Source organism: Bufo gargarizans, chromosome 3 (genome assembly GCF_014858855.1).
Source record: "Bufo gargarizans isolate SCDJY-AF-19 chromosome 3, ASM1485885v1, whole genome shotgun sequence".
In the NCBI taxonomy this organism is placed as follows: Eukaryota; Metazoa; Chordata; class Amphibia; order Anura; family Bufonidae; genus Bufo; species Bufo gargarizans.
Window position 1 is genome coordinate 299,077,103 of NC_058082.1, and position 19,277 is coordinate 299,096,379.

General features: G+C 40.1%; 1 protein-coding gene across 9 annotated transcripts in view; it reads left to right on the forward strand.

The window, feature by feature from the left end:
• Window positions 1-19,277, forward strand: part of ADGRB2 (adhesion G protein-coupled receptor B2) — a 509,181-nt gene that overhangs the window by 462,382 nt on the left and 27,522 nt on the right. For all 9 annotated transcript variants that reach the window (XM_044285131.1, XM_044285132.1, XM_044285129.1 and 6 more), the window contains 4 exons: window positions 3,144-3,247; window positions 8,365-8,467; window positions 14,635-14,785; window positions 19,110-19,179. In XM_044285131.1, the coding sequence (XP_044141066.1) occupies window positions 3,144-3,247; window positions 8,365-8,467; window positions 14,635-14,785; window positions 19,110-19,179 (428 nt within the window). The remainder of the gene's footprint in view (window positions 1-3,143; window positions 3,248-8,364; window positions 8,468-14,634; window positions 14,786-19,109; window positions 19,180-19,277) is intronic.

The window sequence follows — 19,277 nt, forward strand, 5'->3', positions numbered from 1 at the left end:
GAGAGAAAGCAGTACATCTGCAGTTATTATGTATGATGTATCCTCCTTTGTATGTCTTCTTGTCTTCCAAGTTCATTTAAAAAAACCTCTCAGCAGTTATTTTCATTATGTTTTTATTGCTATGGAATACATTTTTGTGATACTTTTATACCATAATTCTCCATATGTAGTTGTCTTAAATGCTAATGCATATTGTTTACTGGTGCAATTAGGGTTGATATACTCTGAAGCTCTACCTTTTCTCCTGGGTTTGCCTCATGGATGACTAGGCATTGGTCCAACCCAAGGTCACAAATGTTTAGAGAAGTTTTAGCACTTTGGCAATAGAAATCTTTAGTTGATTAGCTATAAGAGGATATCGCAAGCAAGACACCTACAGAGAGGTTGATCTGCTTATTTGATAATTAATTGAGTTCATTGCCAACGTATTGAGTGGTTGATCAGCTAAGAACCGAAATTAGAGTATATTACAGATTCTTCTCTGTCTTTATTCCCTCTAACACCTTTTCTTCAATCCCATTTCTAAGTTTAGTATTTCATAATATTACAAAGTGCATGAACTCATTCAAAAAAATCATTCATTCTAATCTGCCATCCCTTCTGCAATGAGTCATATTCGTCTGGGAGTTTGGCAGGTTAGATCCATATGTGTGCAGCCTTCAACATCATAGCAAGGTGGCCATAGAAGCCAAAAGGAGGGGTGGACTGTTTGATGCTGTACTATAATGCAGACATTTTATATTGTGAATAGATCTTATATCAAGTGTCCAGTTATCACGCTTGTTTTGTGAATAACATACTTGCTTATATGAGTGAGAACGTAAAGGTCTTCATAAAGCAGATAGAACATACAGATGTAGTAAAGCAATGACAATGTCTAAGAGGGCGCAGTCCTTCACTTGTCCTCTTTGCTTAGCCTGATGCTAGGCCCTATTGTCATATTAATCATAAAATCACACATTGTATGGTCAGCATTATATAGCATAGATTGTCAGATAAAGAAGGCAGTGATCAATAAAAAGGGAGAAACAGAGCTACTGAATTATAACTGTAATATCTTCTTTCATGTAAACAGAAAAATTGAATGGAAGCCAAAATGGATTTGTCACATGATGGACACCCATGGCGCACGATGGATCCCATTGACTAAGATGATCCATTTGGTTTCTTTTACGATGGCAGTCATTTTACTCTAAAAATAGAATAACAAGCTGTGCTAATTTATTCCAGCATTTTTTAGAGTCTGTGGCAGAGATCCCTAATGGACCCTATGCCATACATGTGAATGAAGCCTTAAAGAGGACCTGTCACCTCTCCTGACATGTCAGTTTTAGTAACTAATTGCATGCCATTTCCCATATAATACCAACTCTGAAGCATATATTCTTATGACTCTGTTATACCATTCCTGTATTATTCATGCTAGAAGTTTACAAATAAATTGCCAGCAGTCTGAAGTAAAGGTACTGCTGGGTGTTACCAGTAGCGGGTGTGTCTGACTCCGCCCAGTCAGTGCTGCTGGTGTCAGACTGTGCAGAGACACACTGGTAACAACCATCTGTACCTTTACTACAAGCTGCTGCCAATGCATTTATAACTTCTAGTAGAAATAACAGAGTAATGACACAACATAGAGCCATCAGAATAGAAGCTCCAGAACAGTTATTACATAGGGAATATACGTAGTTACTAAAACAGACATGAGAGGTCCTCTTTAAAGCTGGGTTCTTACATTTGCAACATTAACTAATAAATACTGGATATAAATTTGCATCAGTTTCCATTATTTATTCTTTGCAATCCATCCATTGACCTCAATGATTGAAAAAAAAAAGACATGACGGATACTGTAAGAAAAAAAACTATATGGATCCTGTAAGGAAACAATAAATAATGATTGATCTTGTTAGAAAATGAAGATCAAGACAGAAGTGGCACTTTGGCATCAGTTTGAGTCCCATAGAACTAAATACCACAAACTACTGAGCATTGTTTTAAAGCGTACATAACCTTTCAGCAAACCTTACATTAATCAGGAGTACAGTATGTGTACATGAGGAATAACACTATTTCTGGCCACTATATGACTTGTATGTGGCATTTTTAGCAGTTTTCCCCTATGCATGTTGTATGTCTAGTTTGCAGTTCTCCCAGAGATGGTGAGTAGAGGCTGGCCACCATCCACCGCATACAGAAAGTAGAGGAGAATCTGCTTCCTAGCCTTCTCTTATGCACTCAGAAGCAGCCCCAGCATCATAGAGGACATTACAGAGAGGTACTGACCTGTATGTCTCAGCCCATGTAGCTCCAGCAGTCTGCTTGTCTGTGTGGGCTCCTGCTCACTTAGCCCCCCCCCCCCCCTCCACAGACTTGCAATGAAATATAATCCTCCTGCGGAGCTGGTCTATCTTGGATGGGATTAAGGCATTGTTTAAAGTGAAAAGCAATTAGCAAGGGGGGAAGGTAAACTGATAACATGAGGACAAATCGTTTCTTACTGATAAGACATATTACAAAGTTTCATGTGGTCACTATTGATTTATGCAAAGTTGTGTGAAAAGTGTGTCTGGTTAAGTAATTAATATTATATATAGAGCTAGTTTTGAAAAAATTATTTTGGACAACCAGGGACTATGCCAATAAAAATTGGGTTTGGAACTTGGCATTCAACACCAGAGACTCAGCACCATGTATGTTACTACATGCACCTACGACCATTCACCTTAGCCATTAAATATCATCTTGTGGCAGTCAATTAACTCAGTCTTCATTTTCCATAAAACATGGGCAGTTGACATTTTTTGACAATTTTTTTGTGATTTTATTCTTTTTAAAGAAAATAGTCATCCCATATTACCATGTAGCTCTGCACTAAAAGAGCAATATGATATGACGCACAGAACTCATTCGTAAATTACTATGTACTATATATATCAAACTGAAAAGGCACTCCAAATGAGAACATCTAGTTTTAGCCCCTGTTGTTCCTGTAGTTTATGCTACAATACAGCAATATCTTATCAAATCTTGTGAAATAAATATGTCTCAAAGTGGATTCTGAACCTAGTGTTCTGCTAAAAAAGTCAGTCTGAAAAAAATCTTGATAAACAATGCCTTTATACTGTATGTTGTTTTCTCTGCAGGTAATGGATGTCTCTGGTTCTCCATCGGTCCCCTTGATGATCGGCTGTGCTGTGTCCTGCATGGCTTTGCTCATTCTTCTTGCTGTTTATGCTGCATTTTGGAGGTATGATACAACATACATAGGAAGGTCTTACAAAATGAAGGGGCATCCAGAGTGGTGAGAAGTTATATTCCTAGTGTAATTTCTTAACCAGACTGGAGGTTATAATAAAGCCTGTGCTGGTGGCAGTGGCACTGTCTGAGTACTAGTAAACATCTCATTTATCACAAGTGGTGGGTAGACATCACTGTATATGTCTGGCTTTGTAAATAGTACCATTTTTGGATGAAAGTGAACATGTTTTAAAAGGGTTGCCCCTTGCAGCAAATGATGGCGTAGTCTTAGGATATGCCATTCATTTCCAATTGGTCTTGCCAAGCCTAGTGATGTGCCATTAATTTCAGTGATGGTAAAACATCTTTAAGAGCAATCTGGTTTTAGAAACATTTAGAAACATCTACATGTACACAGTGTGCATTATATGTACTGTAAGCTAGAATTATCAGTGCATCTAAACAGTCTTCATATATTATTTCACTTACTAGGAGGAAAAGCTGCCAATATTTTGTAGAAGGTCTCATGGTCCTTTAGTTATCCCAACCCTGCTACTGTAAACCTTCTCTAACTTTCAATGTAGTTGTTCTAAATCAGATTTGTAATGGAGCCCAAGAAAATATGTATTATTATATCCAAAGTGTACCTATGTTTTTACCTTCTTTTGACGTCACTGAGTTGTAAAAGTGGGTGTTCCCCCTTGGACAAAACTTTTCTTTTTCTACATTGATGTAATATTTTAGGGCCCATTCTAATGGAGTATTTCAACAGCACAGAATGGCATTTCCGAGTGTCAGCGTAGGGACCATCTCCTTTTCATGCTGCTGCTTCTGGCTTTTTGTTGTGTGCAGAGCCCATTAAGTATGCTGTAAAAAATGAAAAAAACAAAACAAAAAAACTTACCACACAGTTACCTGTCTCCCCCTCTCCAATTCTGCCCGGTTCCCCACTGCTCTCTACCTTCTGGTCCAGGATGACATGTGATCGCTGCAGCAAATCAATGGCTGAAGTGGGTGACTGCTGCAGCCAGCCATGAATTGGCTGCAGTGGTCACATCCCCATTTGTTGAGACATCATCTGTGGACAAGGCAGGAGAGACTGGAGGGGGTCTGGGAAGCATCAGCATGGAGCTGCAGGAGATCCTTGAAGTGAGTTTCGCATTTTTATTTTTGTTCAGCATTTTTAGTAGTTTTTTTAAAAAAATGTGTCAGCTAGAAAATCCAGTTAGGCTTTTATTGTTACTGCTTTTAGTAGTATGATTATTTGTGGTGTTTTTTTTTTGTTTTTTTTTTGTTCTATTCATGATGAAGTAATATTTTTTTTTACAAAATGGTCAATATTCAATCCTTTATTCTTACTGTCAAAAGATAAAAAAAGTTTCATAACATAATGCCTTCACTTATACATTTCTTGATGCAACAACTTCTGAACACTTAGAAACAATTTTAGAAATAATTGTAGCTGTTTTGTCACCTGGCCACACACTTCTAGTACTATACAAAAGTCAGGAACCACCATCAAGTACAAGTCATTCATTTTTCAGGGTTGGAAAAAATGCAGAAAACATATTTATGAGAAAATTTGACAAATACCTTCAACAGATTTTCTTAATGTACTGTAAGACCTGGTGGACCACTAAAATGGTATCTGTCAAATAATACTTAAAGGGGTTTTGTCACTTCAGCAAATGGCAATTATTATGTAGAGGAAGTTCATACAAGCCACTTACTAATGTATTGTTATTACCCATATTGCGTCCTTTGCTGGCTGGATTTACTTTTCCATCACATTATACAGTCCTCGTTTTCCATGGTTTAGGACTACCCTGCGATCCAGCAGTGATGGCTGTTCTTGCACACGATAGGAAAAAAACTCCAGCTTATGGAGCTCCCACGGTCCCAGCCACCACAGAGGCTGGCGCCCTTTCCTATAGTGTGCAAGCGCGGCCACTGCTGCTGGATTGCAGGGTGGTCATAACCATGGAAATAACCAGTGTACAATGTGATGGAAAAATGAATCCAGCTAGCAAAGGAGGCAATATGGACAATCATAATACATTAGTAAGAGCCTTGTATTAACTTTCTCTACATGATAAATGCTTAACTGGCAAAACAACTTTACAGGGTTTTCTTTTTATTTAACCAACTTTTGCAGCTGCCATGTAAGGGATATAAATGTAATAGTAGGGGTTCCTTGCTCAAGACCCACCTCTATTGGCCTTCAAAGAGCATCTCTTCCGCTAGAGAACCCTTCTCATCTGTTCACCAAATAATCTGAGTCTGACCATTGATTTCAAAGCATCACTTCTCCTGCATTATTGCTTCATATCTGAAAAAAATCTGTGTTTCTGTCTGGCCATCAATTGTGAGAAGACAACACAACATTATGGATATGAAAAGATGTGTAGCTGTCAAAAAAACATTACTGAGAAAAGGAAATAGAAGCACAAAGAGGAAAAGAAGAAAATCTACACTAGAACAGTGAAACCAAGAGCCAGAGATATGGATTAAGGTTTTATGAGCTGTTGAAACTAAATTTGGGATCTTTGGAAGCAATACAATTGGTATGCATGCCAATCAAGCAATGAAAGCCTCTGTCTACAACTCTCAGTGGAAATTTCGGGATGTACAGTACAACAGCTTCATGACTTGTGGTGTGTTTTTGATAGACAGCCTCACAAATGCCGATAGGCACAAAACAACTTTTATGCATTATGGAATATCTTCTAGTAAACAAATACTTCTACAGTAAGATATGACCTCAAGCAAACTGCTGTGACGATCAAGGTCTACCTTTCCACCAAAGAAGCTGCTGATATTCTCAAAACAATGAACTGACCAGACTCCAATATCATTAAAGGGAATCTATCACCTCCAGCACGCCCTACTAAGCGCAGCTGTAGAGAACAGAGGCCGCAGTAATTTGTATTTTGATACACGCCTCTCTTCTCCCGCTGTATGCCCGCAAACCAGCCATGGAATGTATTGAGAGGACTCCTGTGCATGTGCACATAATGAAAAAGTCTTCTCTATGTATTCCACTACTTTTTTGTGGGCACATAGTGGGAAATTGGGGTGAGTATCGACATGCAATGACTGATCTGGAGTCAGTGGCATGTGTTCTATACATGTATTACTATATTTAATAGGGATTGCCAGAGGTGACACATCGCCTTTAAATGTCTCTAGAATTACTTTGTTGAGAACCAACTCCTAAAGCTGAACTTGATGGAGTAAGCTGCCTTATATATTAAGTGATTGAGATTTCTGTGTGATTCTTTCTTAAAGGGAACCTGTCATCAACTTTATGGTAACCTCAATGAGGGCAGCATAAAATAGTGACAGAAATGCTGATCTTAGCGGTGTGTCACTCATGAGCTAATAGTAAGAGGTTGCTGAGAACCAGCATCATAATCATTGCAGCCCAGGCCTTGAAAAGAGTGAAATCTACTTGAGAAGAGTCATAGTTATTCATAATCTCCTGCCCCCTCACCCATCTGCTGATGATTAGCAGTTCTCTCCTAGAGAAAGAGAGAAAACTAGGTAGAAGACTGTCAGTCATCAGCAGGTGGGCAGGAGAGCAGGAGATCATGAATAACCAGGACTCTTCTCAGGTGGCCAGGACTCTTTTCCAGGCCCAGTCTGCAATAATTGTGATGTTGGTTCTTGGCAACCACTTATTTTTTACTTATAAATCACAGACTGCTGAAATCAACTCACCTGTGTATACTTTATTCTGCCGTCAGTATGGGCAGCATAAAATTGATGACAGGTTCCCTTTATATAAACGTTTTTAGTTTTTTTTCCTGATGCTAAGAAAATGAATGACTTGGACTTAATGGCCATTCTGACAGGAAATGAAATAAACAAGATAGCTGATTTGTGTGCAATACTTTATGTAGGGAAAATGCTGATACTTAGAAAGCATAAAACTCATATTCTTTTATCTTTGCATATAATCCATAAAAGCAATGTAAAAATGTGTCTTCTCTGACGGTGATATAATGTTGGTGCCACCACTATGTGTCCTTTAGTCAGGTCTGACTGCAGAACTTGCAGAGTATTGCAACCTGACATTTTTTTTTTCTTAGCGCTGATAATTAGAGATGGCCAGTTTGCCGTGTTCGCCAGCGAAAACATGCGATCTGCCATCTTAACTGACAAGTCCGGCGAGGCACAGGTAAGTCCTTGCCTGTGCCTGTGCGCGAGCCGATCTAAAATGAAATGCAGTCTCCGGGAACTGCCTGCTCCCGGAGACCGCATTTCATTTCAGGCCGGCTCGCACACAGGCACAGGCAAGGACTTACCTGTGCCTCGCCAGACTTGTCAGTTAAGATGGCAGATCGCATGTGTTCGCTGGCGAACACGGCAAACTGGCCATCACTGCTGATAATGACTGTACTACCAATTGTCATTAGCTACTTCATCATTTTTGCTGTGTAAAAAAAATCTTAAAAACATTTTCCAATAATAAATATAGATGCTACTCCTTCACATTTGCTCATTCACATACCAGGGCATGGGCAAAGGGCTCATGCATACGGCCATAATATGGCTTTGTTTAACCACTTGTATGGAGCCGCAATACATCACTCATAGAAGTATCTAGGCCCTTACTACACCTCACTATATCTCTTTTTATGTTGTATTCTGTACAATTCTGATACAAATTGTAGCTTGCCCCATTGGATGCCATATGTATGGAGGTATTCCACCCTACATACAGCTACCATGAAGCATGTATTTCACCCTGTGTGCTGCCATGTGCATGAGGCTTAGTATGAAATGTATGCTTGGAATATCTGACATGGAGATGATGGTCCATAATGGGTTTTGCCCTGCTGTGGATAGCAAATGACCAACCTGTTGACCAATGCATGGTTCCTTCCTAGATCAAATTCTGTAATTTCACTAGAGTGACATATTTGCAGGTTTTAGTTTTGTTGAAAAGTGATGTACAAGTCATATGATCATTTGTTTTAACTCATTGCACCTACCCTCAGACATTTTATTATGTTCCAGAAGACTTTTATATGACTACACTTGTATTCGTAAAACTATTTTCTCATGTTCTGATTGAATGTGAAGTTACGAGTCTTAATGCATTTTCTCTGCTTTGTATTCCAGATTCATTCGTTCTGAGCGCTCAATCATCCTACTCAATTTTTGTTTGTCCATTCTTGCTTCTAACGTTCTGATTCTGGTGGGACAATCACAAGCTCTCAGTAAAGTGAGAAAAATTCATTGTGTCTGACTGCTTTACAAATTCAATAGCTTTATTGAAAAGCTGGTTAAGAAAGAATACTCTGTAACAGTTTGGTAAAAATTGAAGTATCAGACAGTTTACCTAGAATGCCAAAATATGATATGGCTATAATAACTATTAGTAATATCACCATTGATACTGGAGATTTAAAGAGTTTTTCCAAGATTTTTATACTGATGACCTTTCCTCTGGATAGATCATCAGTATCTGATCGGTGGGGTCGACACCAGGTACCCCCACCGATCAGCTGTTCGAGAAGACACCAGTGCTAGCAGTAGTGCTGTGGTCTTCTCTCAGCTTTTCCTAGGCCAGTGACAACATATTCATCTGTCACATGGCCTAGGTGCAGCTCAGCCCCATAGAAGTGAATGGGGCTGTGTGCGATACCAGACACAGCCAATTTGCAATGTATGGTACTATGCTAAGTGAGCTGCGAGAGGGCAGCGGTACCTGCCAGAGGTCCCGTGTGTCGGACCCCCAATGATCAGACAGACACTGACTTATCCTGAGTATAGCAATCAAAACACGGTTCCATCTTTATTACTTGTACCAAAAAAAAAGGGGAACACAACAGCAGCAACGTTTCGGCTACATGGTGGCTTTTCTCAAGCAAATCAATGTAGCCGAAACGTTGCTGCTGTTGTGTACACGTTCTTTTTGGTACAAGTAATAAAGATGGAACCGGAGATGCTGCCGTGACCGTGTTTTGATTGCTGATCTGCGGCCGTGGTTGGGCTGGTGCATTCTGGTTTGGTCGGTGAGGTGCTGCTCTTCAACTTTTTTACATTATCCTGAGTATAGGTCATCAGTATTAAAATCTTGGAAAACTTGTAAGTATTAAGTATATTTAATTATAGAATTTGCCTTGAATCTACACGAATGTGGAAAAAGTTTGAACTTTCTTTGTTCTTAAAAATACTGTGTTACCAATGTTAAAAATGACTACCACAGCTTAAAAGAGTTGACCATCTCAACATTTATATCATGTAACTAGGATATGCCACAAAAGTCAGACAGGTGTGGGTCCCAACTCTAGGACCCGCTTCTGTCCTCAGAATGGACATGCACTGTGTTCTCTTTACTCAGTGCTACTGGACTTCCGAAAAAAAGCCGAATGGGTATGCTTGGCTATTTTCAAAAGTCCAAGAGCAGTGCATGGAGATCAAGCAGTGCAACTGCAGCCACTTCTGCATTCACCGCCATGGGGCTACTGGAAGTAGCTAAGCCAAACCTTGGCTATTTTCAGAACTCTCATAGCAATTAATGGAGGATAGCCACGCATGCGTGGCTGCTCTCCCTTCTCTTCTGTAGCCCTATTCTGGAGATAGGAGTAGGTTCCAGAGGTGGGACCCACAGCTGTCCTAGCAATATGCCATATATGTTGAGATGGTAACCCCCCTTTAACATGATTGATAATTTATTATTCATGAATGACTGCAAGGCCCATGCTGCGGTTGTCAGGTAGCCGAGACACAGCGCAGCTAAAAACTGCTTTGACGTGCAAGTTGGCACAGTTTCCAAATTGAGTGTTGAAAATTGATTCTTGATTCTTCATGGTCACATGGTTTTGCGAAACTTTGCAGCCATTAACCATTTTTCATCAGTCGATTAACAATGTGGGTTTACACATTGCAGTTGTGTTGAGTTTTGGTAAAAAACTTACCAAAATGCATTGTAAAAACACATAAAAATTTATGCATTTTTACAGCTATAAAAAAGGGCAACCGCTTTTTGCTTCTATTTTAGTGCCAGTGCGACATTGTTTTGTCACATGGGTGACACACACATGGGCATGGTAAGGTAGTGATGGGGGCACGCCGGGGGGCACAACATCGGCCCGGGAAATTGACTAACATTTAGGCCTAAAAACAGGTGTAAATGTTGGCATAAACCTGCTCTACTCAGGGAGTGAAGTAGTTTTAGTCGACAGGCGCACAATGCCTGTCATACATTAGGCACAAGCTACCACAACTCAGAGGGGAAACGAAGAACAGCATAAAAGCCAGTCTTTGCAAATGACCCCCATTGATTTAACATATTTAACACAATAGTGGTAAAAACAAGTCTTTTTTAATGTATTTTTTATGATGCATGTTTTATGTGCTTTTATAAACTCATCCTGACAGTCAATTTGAAAACTGCACCAACACTTGCATGTGGGCGTGCTTTTCAGGCACATCCACACTTGGCTGCTGCTACTTGGTACCTTATATTACTGTGTGTATGCTAATTGGTTATTAGAGAAACCCTTGTAATTGTGTTATCACGGCTGAGAAGAGGGCAGGCTGGATATAACAGGATAGCAAAAATGTGACAACTCCAAAAGCAAATGCATAGGAGGGGGAAGTCGGCTGTTTAGGAAACAGACATCTCACAGATCCTCACTTGGGGAACCTTTAGAACAGTACAAGTATGCTTACGGCTACGCGGTGACATGTGTAGCGCGACATGACAGTCGCAGCATATCAGATTTTGTGCCGTAAGACGCATGTTCATTCAAGTGACTTTAATGTAAGTCACCCGTGACATCTGACTCGCCTGCTAAAATAGTCGAGCGACAGCAAGTTGCAAGCAAGTGGCACGTATTATGGTGTTGCATGGCTTTTCCTCAGCTTGCTGTCGCGTGACACGTGACAACGTGTAGTCCTACCCTGTCTAGGCTATGAAACAACAATTTGCCAAGGAAAGGATCTAGAGCAGGATCCAGCAAACTCCAGCTATTGTGAAACTACAACTCCTAGCTTGCATTCTTGCGTGGCTGTTGTTGAAACTCCCATAGCACAGCAGGCGCTGACTCCTGAGCTAGACTATTGTTTTTGAGGTACGCGTATAGCTGGTAAAATTAAAGAAAATTCCCTACAAGCCATGCACACACTCGGGAAGAGCTAAAGAAGACTATTTCCCTGAACAGCTTCAAAAACTGACAGTCTGATTGACAAACATCTGCAAAACTGTAAATGCTGCAAGTGTAGGCGTATTTGATGGATGACAGATTGGAAGAATAGAAAATTCATGTGAATTTATAGAAGGCACTGACATTGTCAATCCATTGACTAGCATTACTGGTCAATCTAATGGTAACTTGAGAAAAAACCATATTTGACCCCATACATTTGCACCCTATATGAGCTATTTACCCTGCAGTGGTGGTAGTGCTATTCTTCTTTTATTATGCTAGCTCTATCCAGAAATAGCATGTACCTACCTTGTGCTTTGAGCATGCCTGCACTGCGTTCTTTCAACGCACACACCTGTCCTACATATCTTTTGTATTCTGGGTTTGCTTTTATTTCCTTCTTCCAATGCTTTGTAATCAATACTTGTATTAAGTTACAAGCTCGGTAATACGCCACCGGTTATACAGTAGATCCGCAGTGCTGAGGGCTAGAAGGGGAAATCAATTTGGGAATGGAGTGGGAGGCGATATGTCAGGAGTGTAATGTCTTTGTTTATTGCACAAAGAAAAGGAGAAAGATGAATGGGGTTGTTGTGGACATCATTATTACTGCAAGTTTACAGTAGCTTAGAAAGGTCAGAGTGTTGCGTAGGTATATATGATTATTACACTAATTCTACCGGCAGTACTAGTTGGGGCATTCCACTCGCAGGAGTAATTGTACTAATGCCCTTTTATTACTCATATGACTTGTGTCTGGTTTAGCCCATCAGCATACTGGTTTAACACATATGTTATCATTGATTCCATATAGTACATATTCTTTTGTAAACAGGGCTAGATTTCTAATGCTGTAATAATGGGCACAAAACCTTTAGTACTAGATCCCTATCACCTCCTTTCTTCCTAAATCTTTTCCAGGAGTTCAGTATTAATGGCCTATCCTCATTATAGGTCATCAATATCCGATCAGTGGGTGTCTGATGTAGATGTTCTCCTTCCTCATCTTCTCTATTCAGACCAGACCACCTTGACAACTTCTTTCAGCTGTGTCTTGTCTCTGCAATGTTTACGCACAGACATCTTAGATTCCTCACTTTTCTATTATCCTATGGAGCCCACAGTAATAATAAGGCCTCTTATAGTGTCCCCTGTAGTTCTAATATACCTTTTAGTTGCCTCCTTATTTATAATGCCCCCTGTAGTAGCTCCAAGTATTTATAATGCCCCCTTTAATGACCTCAGTATTTATAAAGCCACACTGTAGTGCCCGCAAAATTATAATGCCCCTTGTAGTGCTCCAGCTTTCCAGTATGTATAATGTTCACCTCCTGTAGTGACCCCTGTATTATAATACCCCATGTAGTGCTAGTATATGTAATCCTCTCCCCTATTGTAGTGCCTCCCTTAGTATAATGCTACCATTTAGTGCTAGCATTTTTAATGCTTTCACCACCCCTGTGGTCCCCCTGTACTATAAGGCCCCCCTGTAGTGCTAGTATGTTTAATGCTCTCACTCCCCCATGTAGTCCCCCTGTATTATAATGCCCCTGTAGTAGAATGTGCCACTGTAGTCCCTTGTAGTATAATGCCCCCTGTTGTATAATGCCCCGTAGTATAATTCCCTGTAGTAAATGTGCCCCTGTACTACCCATGTAGTATAATGCACCCATGTAGTCCCCTGTAGTATAATGTAGCCATCCATAGTATAATGTGCCCCTGTAAGTCTATCTGTAATATAATTTGCCCTTGTAGTCCCCCGTAGTATAATGTGCCTCTGTAGTCACCCATAGTATATGCCCCCCCAAAGACCCATAGTAGTTTTATATAAAGTGCTCTCCCCCAGTAGAGCCAACTGTAGTGCCAGCATAACTATATTTAAAAAAAAACCTCATCTATGTCCTACTCCATGCTCCTGTCTGCATTCAGACCGATAGCCTGAGTAGTCAGCCGCATCCCAGCGCAGGTGGTTGTCAGGACATCTCTGTGACCTTCTGCACCAGGTCTCAGGCCGTGTGATAAATCACAAACATCTGTTTCACGACACAGGCATTCGTTACCCCGTCATCATGCTGACCGAAACCCACCACAGGACATTGCAGTAATGTCATTGTGACCTTCTGTGCCATTCTATGCCCTCATAGACTTCAGGCCTAGTAGCCTGCGGCCTATGAGACTGAATGGTTTTGGACAAAAACAATAGGCTCCTGTGCCCCACTGTAAATTGCCGCCTCCTCAGACAGGTCGGCCGCCACCTGATGTGAGATTCTCATAATCACCTCATGGATGATGCCACCCTGGATGAGCACTGTGGCCTCCTCACAACAAAGTACACAACACAACAAGTACAGCTCTATACATTGTATAGCAGTTGTGCTTAATATTGTAACCCAGGCCTATTCAATTGAATGAGACTGAGCTGCACATTGGCCATGTGTCTGATGAACATGAGATCACTGGCTTAAGAAGAGGTCATAGCACAGCCAGGCATCAGAATCCATCAATCAGACATTGATGACCTATTCTGAGGATAGTCTTATTGTGCCTAGCTCTTGGAGTAATACTTACTCATTCCAAAGCAATTAATATAAAATTGTAATAGAGGGTGAAGGTAATCATTAAAATGTTTTTCTGAGATTTTTCCAAGCACAATGCTACTTTTGTCCATGAGTTATGTCTGGAATTGCTTTTTGTCTCCTATTTCTGGTCTCCAATACTAGAGACATCTGTGGACAAGAGTGGAGGAGATCCACATGTCTGATCCTGGACATCCCCTTTAATAGATACTTGGGCAAAATTAGTTTTTTCCCATGTTGAGTGAGTTTTATAGACTATTGTATAGGCACTCAAAACAAATGATTGCGACTATTCTAAACCAAAATGGAGCAGGACTGATCTAAAAAAATAATAATGTGGGGTAATTATGAATTAAAGGTGGAGTTACCCAACTGTTATAGTTGAAGGGAACAATATAGAAGTAAACATCCTCCAAACAAACAGATGACTTTATTAGCCTGTAGTAGAATTGGGAGACTATTACGTTTCACATGGATGGATGTTAAGATTACATTAAGGACATTTGGAGCAGTAGCCGTGGGCCTAAGTTAAATGAAAACGAATTCTATAGCTCCTCTTTCAGCTTGGTTTGCTGAAAAGCATAGACAAAGAAAAATGCCTATGAACCAATAAACGTAAAGTAGTCCTGTACTAAATACTTCTTCCTGTCTTCCTGCAGGCTGTCTGTGCTTTGATCGCTGCTTTCTTGCACTTTTTCTTTCTTTCCTCTTTTTGTTGGGTGCTAACCGAAGCCTGGCAATCCTACCTGGCTGTCATTGGGCAAATGAGGACACGATTGGTCCGTAAACGCTTTCTGTGCCTGGGGTGGGGTAAGAGCAATTTCCATATTACATTTTACTGCAAGCATTTTATAGCACATATTAACTCAAAATAAGATTTAACTGGGGCTCCTGATGCAGAGAACTTGGCTGCTGTAAACTGCCGCACCCTTAGGGCTCATGCACATGACCGCATGCCCTCCGAGACATACGGTCCATGAGCAGGCCATATATCCCGGAGCGGCATACATCGTGCGCACGGGAGCGCACAGCATCATAGGTTACTATCATATGAGTGCGGGACAATAGTCCCGTGGGCGGCCCGATGCAAAAAGCATCATAGTGACCTATGATGCTGCGCGCTCCCAGTTGCACGATGTATGCCGCTCCGGGACATATGGCCTGCTCACGGACCGTATGTCTCGGAGGGCATGCGGTCATGTGCATGAGCCCTTAGAGGCAGGTTAGCTGAGACCTGAGGCAAGATTCTCATCTCACCTCATGGCTGATGCGGCCCTGGATGAGTGCTGTGGCCTTGTCACAACAAGCCAAGCACAGCTCTGTACATTGCTCTGTATAATGCTGTATGTAGGATTATTATGCTGTCTGCCTATGACCACAAAGTAATCACCACTGAATATTTTCACTAAGTAATTGTTACAAAGCACTAAGTGAGAAATTGACCCTGATAGTTCTACATTTTTAGTTGGGTAAATAATTGAATCAGTGATTAAACAGACTCTCCAAGCTCTCTATACAGGAGACCAAATTTTTGCATTCTCTGGCCCTATGACTGTTAGGGTGAAGGTTGAAGGACAACTCCAACCGAATATGGTCTTTCGGTATGATATACAGTACAGACCAAAAGTTTTGACACACCTTCTCATTCAATGAGTTTTCTTTATTTTCATAACTATGAAGGCATCAAAACTATGAATTAACACATGTGGAATTATATACATAACAAACAAGTGTGAAACAACTGAAACTATGTCATATTCTAGGTTCTTCAAAGTAGCCACCTTTTGCTTTGATTACTGCTTTGCACACTCTTGGCATTCTCTTGATGAGCTTCAAGAGGTAGTCACCTGAAATGGTCTTCCAACAGTCTTGAAGGAGTTCCCAGAGATGCTTAGCACTCGTTGGCCCTTTTGCCTTCACTCTGCGGTCCAGCTCACCCCAAACCATCTCGATTGGGTTCAGGTCCGGTGACTGTGGAGGCCAGGTCATCTGGCGCAGCACCCCATCACTCTCCTTCATGGTCAAATAGCCCTTACTTTCAAAGTTTTCCCAATTTTTCCGGCTGACTGACTGACCTTCATTTCTTAAAGTAATGATGGCCACTCGTTTTTCTTTACTTAGAATTTGTATTATGGCAAGAAAAAAGCAGCTAACAGTCTATTCAGTAGGACTATCAGCTGTGTATCCACCTGACTTCTCCTCAACGCAACTGATGGTCCCAACCCCATTTATAAGGCAAGAAATCCCACTTATTAAACCTGACAGGGCACACCTGTGAAGTGAAAACCATTTCAGGTGACTACCTCTTGAAGCTCATCAAGAGAATGCCAAGCGTGTGCAAAGCAGTAATCAAAGCAAAAGGTGGCTACTTTGAAGAACCTAGAATATGACATATTTTAAGTTGTTTCACACTTTTTTTGTCATGTATATAATTCCACATGTGTTAATTCATAGTTTTGATGCCTTCAGTGTGAATCTACAATTTTCATAGTCATGAAAATAAAGAAAACTCTTTGAATGAGAAGGTGTGTCCAGACTTTTGGTCTGTACTGTATGTATGGTATATCTTATGTTGTATTGTATATACTATATGTTATACGTATATTGCATTGATGTCACATGATTTTGGCTGGGGTAGAGGTATGAAATCTGGTGCAAGGGAAAACTAACTGCCTCTAGCAACCGATTGATCCTTTCATTTTCCAAAGGCGCTCTAAAAATGTAGGGAAATCTAGTTGCTCCAGCCAGTTTCCCTTTGCGCAAGTTTTGATAAATCCCCCCCACTGTATTCTTCCCTAACACTTATTAGGTTTGAACTCCTATTGCTTCATTGATGGTAATACCTGTACAAATTGATTAATTAAAGGGGTTGTCCAAGTAAAAAAAAAATTTAAAGCAAATTGCTTGTTAAAATAATAATAAAAAGTTGTGCTCACTGTTTTAAACTCCTTCCACTCCAGTACTGCTGTGCTGATCCTTGTGAACACTGTAGCCATGATGTCATGTTCTTGACTGCAGCCATGACGTCATGTTCTTGACTGCAGCCATGACGTCATGTTCTTGACTGCAGCCATGATGTCATGTTCTTGACTGCAACCATGAACATCCAATATACTGCACATGACACTGCAGTCAATCACTGATCTCATCAGCAGTATGAGCTGCTGCTGTAGAGATACTAGGCAAGACATGAAAATTATATTTTCATTGTAAGCACAAGTTATTCCTACAGTGACATGAAATGACAGATGTAACAGGCACCAACTTGTCAGCGACAACATGACAGAATCTTTTGTGTCACTTTCATGGACACATTTTAGAAATCAAATTATTTCTTTCATGTCCTATTCGCATCGGTTTTTACCTATTCATCTGAGGTATAGTATATATTTGTACACCAAACAAAGGTACAGTATAGAAATCTATATTTTAACATTCTCACACATTTCTAAGAAGCAAACAAATGCCAAACTTGTCCTTGTAAGCTTCAGGCCTTGAGACCATACTGAATAACATAGCTTCATACACCACTGTGCACCAAATTAAATTACCATGCTGCTCTATCTATCTATTAATCTATATATCTTTCTATCTATTTATCTAGCTATCTATTTATTTATTGTATGTCCTTGTCTTTCTGTCTATCTATCTATTTTGGGAAAAGGGCAAGGCAGCACTCTTTTACCAAGTATGAATAAGGGTCCAAGCATTTAGGAGATATAATTACAATTCAAAGGTTTTAGGCAGGTGTGGCAAAATCCTCTCAGAAATAGCAGTGTTAGTTTATTTTTATCAAAAATACAAAATGAATGATCAATAGAAATTTAAATTGAATCAATAATTTGTGTGACCGCCCTTTGCCATCAAAACAGCTTCAAGGGACTTGGCAGAGAGGTTGTTCTAAACATCTTGGAGAACTAACCTTAGAACTTTTGTAGAAGATTTGTAGGTTTGCCCATTTTTTTCTGTGACTTCATGTAATGCATGTTGTTGTCCTGCTGCAGAGTGAATCAATCAATTGCCTCCTTGATGGTACGGCATGATGGATAAGTATTCGCCTGTATTCCTCAGCATTGAGAACACCAATAATACTGATTTAATACCACCTGCATTTGCTGAAATGAGCCCCAAACTTGTAAGGAACCTCCACCATGTTTCACTGTTGCCTACAGACACTTATTACTGTACTGCTATCCCCCTTTGGCAAACAACCTGCCTTCTTTTACAGCCAAATGTTTTCATGCATATTTTAGTGAAAACAAAACCAAGCAACTCAACTATGCACGAAAACATAGGAATTGAGGTGCAGAAAAATAGCAGCAGTTGATCTGGACTGATGAGCCAAAATTTGGAATATGTTCATGTTAGTAAGAACTATCTATCTTCAGCGTAAAGAAGAACATGGAGTCCTGAAGTGATGATATGGCCACCACAGAGCCCTGATCTCACCGTTATTGAATCTGTCTGGGATTACATGAATAGACAGAAGAATCTGAGCAAGACTACATCCACAGAAGATCTGTGGTTAATTCTCCAAGATGTTTGGAACAACCTCCGATCCAATTACCTTCAAAAACTGTGTGCAGGATTTGAACGCAAAGGGTGGTCACACCAAATATTGATTTGATTTATATTTCTCCTTTGTTCATTCACTTAGCATTTTTTTTATTGATAAAAGTAAACTATTAACACCACTTTTATTTCTGGAAGCATTCTTACTTTGCAGCATTTTTCCACACTTGCCTAAAAGGTTTGCACAGTACTGTATCGATATATATGGATATATATCATTCACATAGACACGTTGATTGACAGCTGCACTCCCTGAGCAACATCCAACATCACAGAAACCTCTTATTTCATTTAATCCCTTAGATATGTTTTCTTTGTTACCCCACTGTGATCTCTGGTGATAAAATCACTGATGTTTTTCCCTATGTAAAGTATTATACGGGAAGCTCATGGCCCAGTGATAATATTTGTTAGGGCATACCATGGGTACACTGATGAAGAGTAAAAAATTCCCTTAATCGGCAAGAATAAATAACATGCAAAAAAGTAAATACATTTGGTTATTAAAGAAATGTATAAAAATTACAATAATAACTTCTTCATAACTTGGTCACTTCCCTAGGGTTACCAGCTCTTGTGGTTGCAGTTTCTGTTGGCTTTACTAGAACAAAAGGATATGGGACCCCCCATTAGTAAGTTGCTTCTTCATGTCTGTTTCCATCAGTAATAATTATTGTGTCTTAGCTTAAAATTATGTTCAAATTACTTTGTGGAATGTCTGGTTACCACA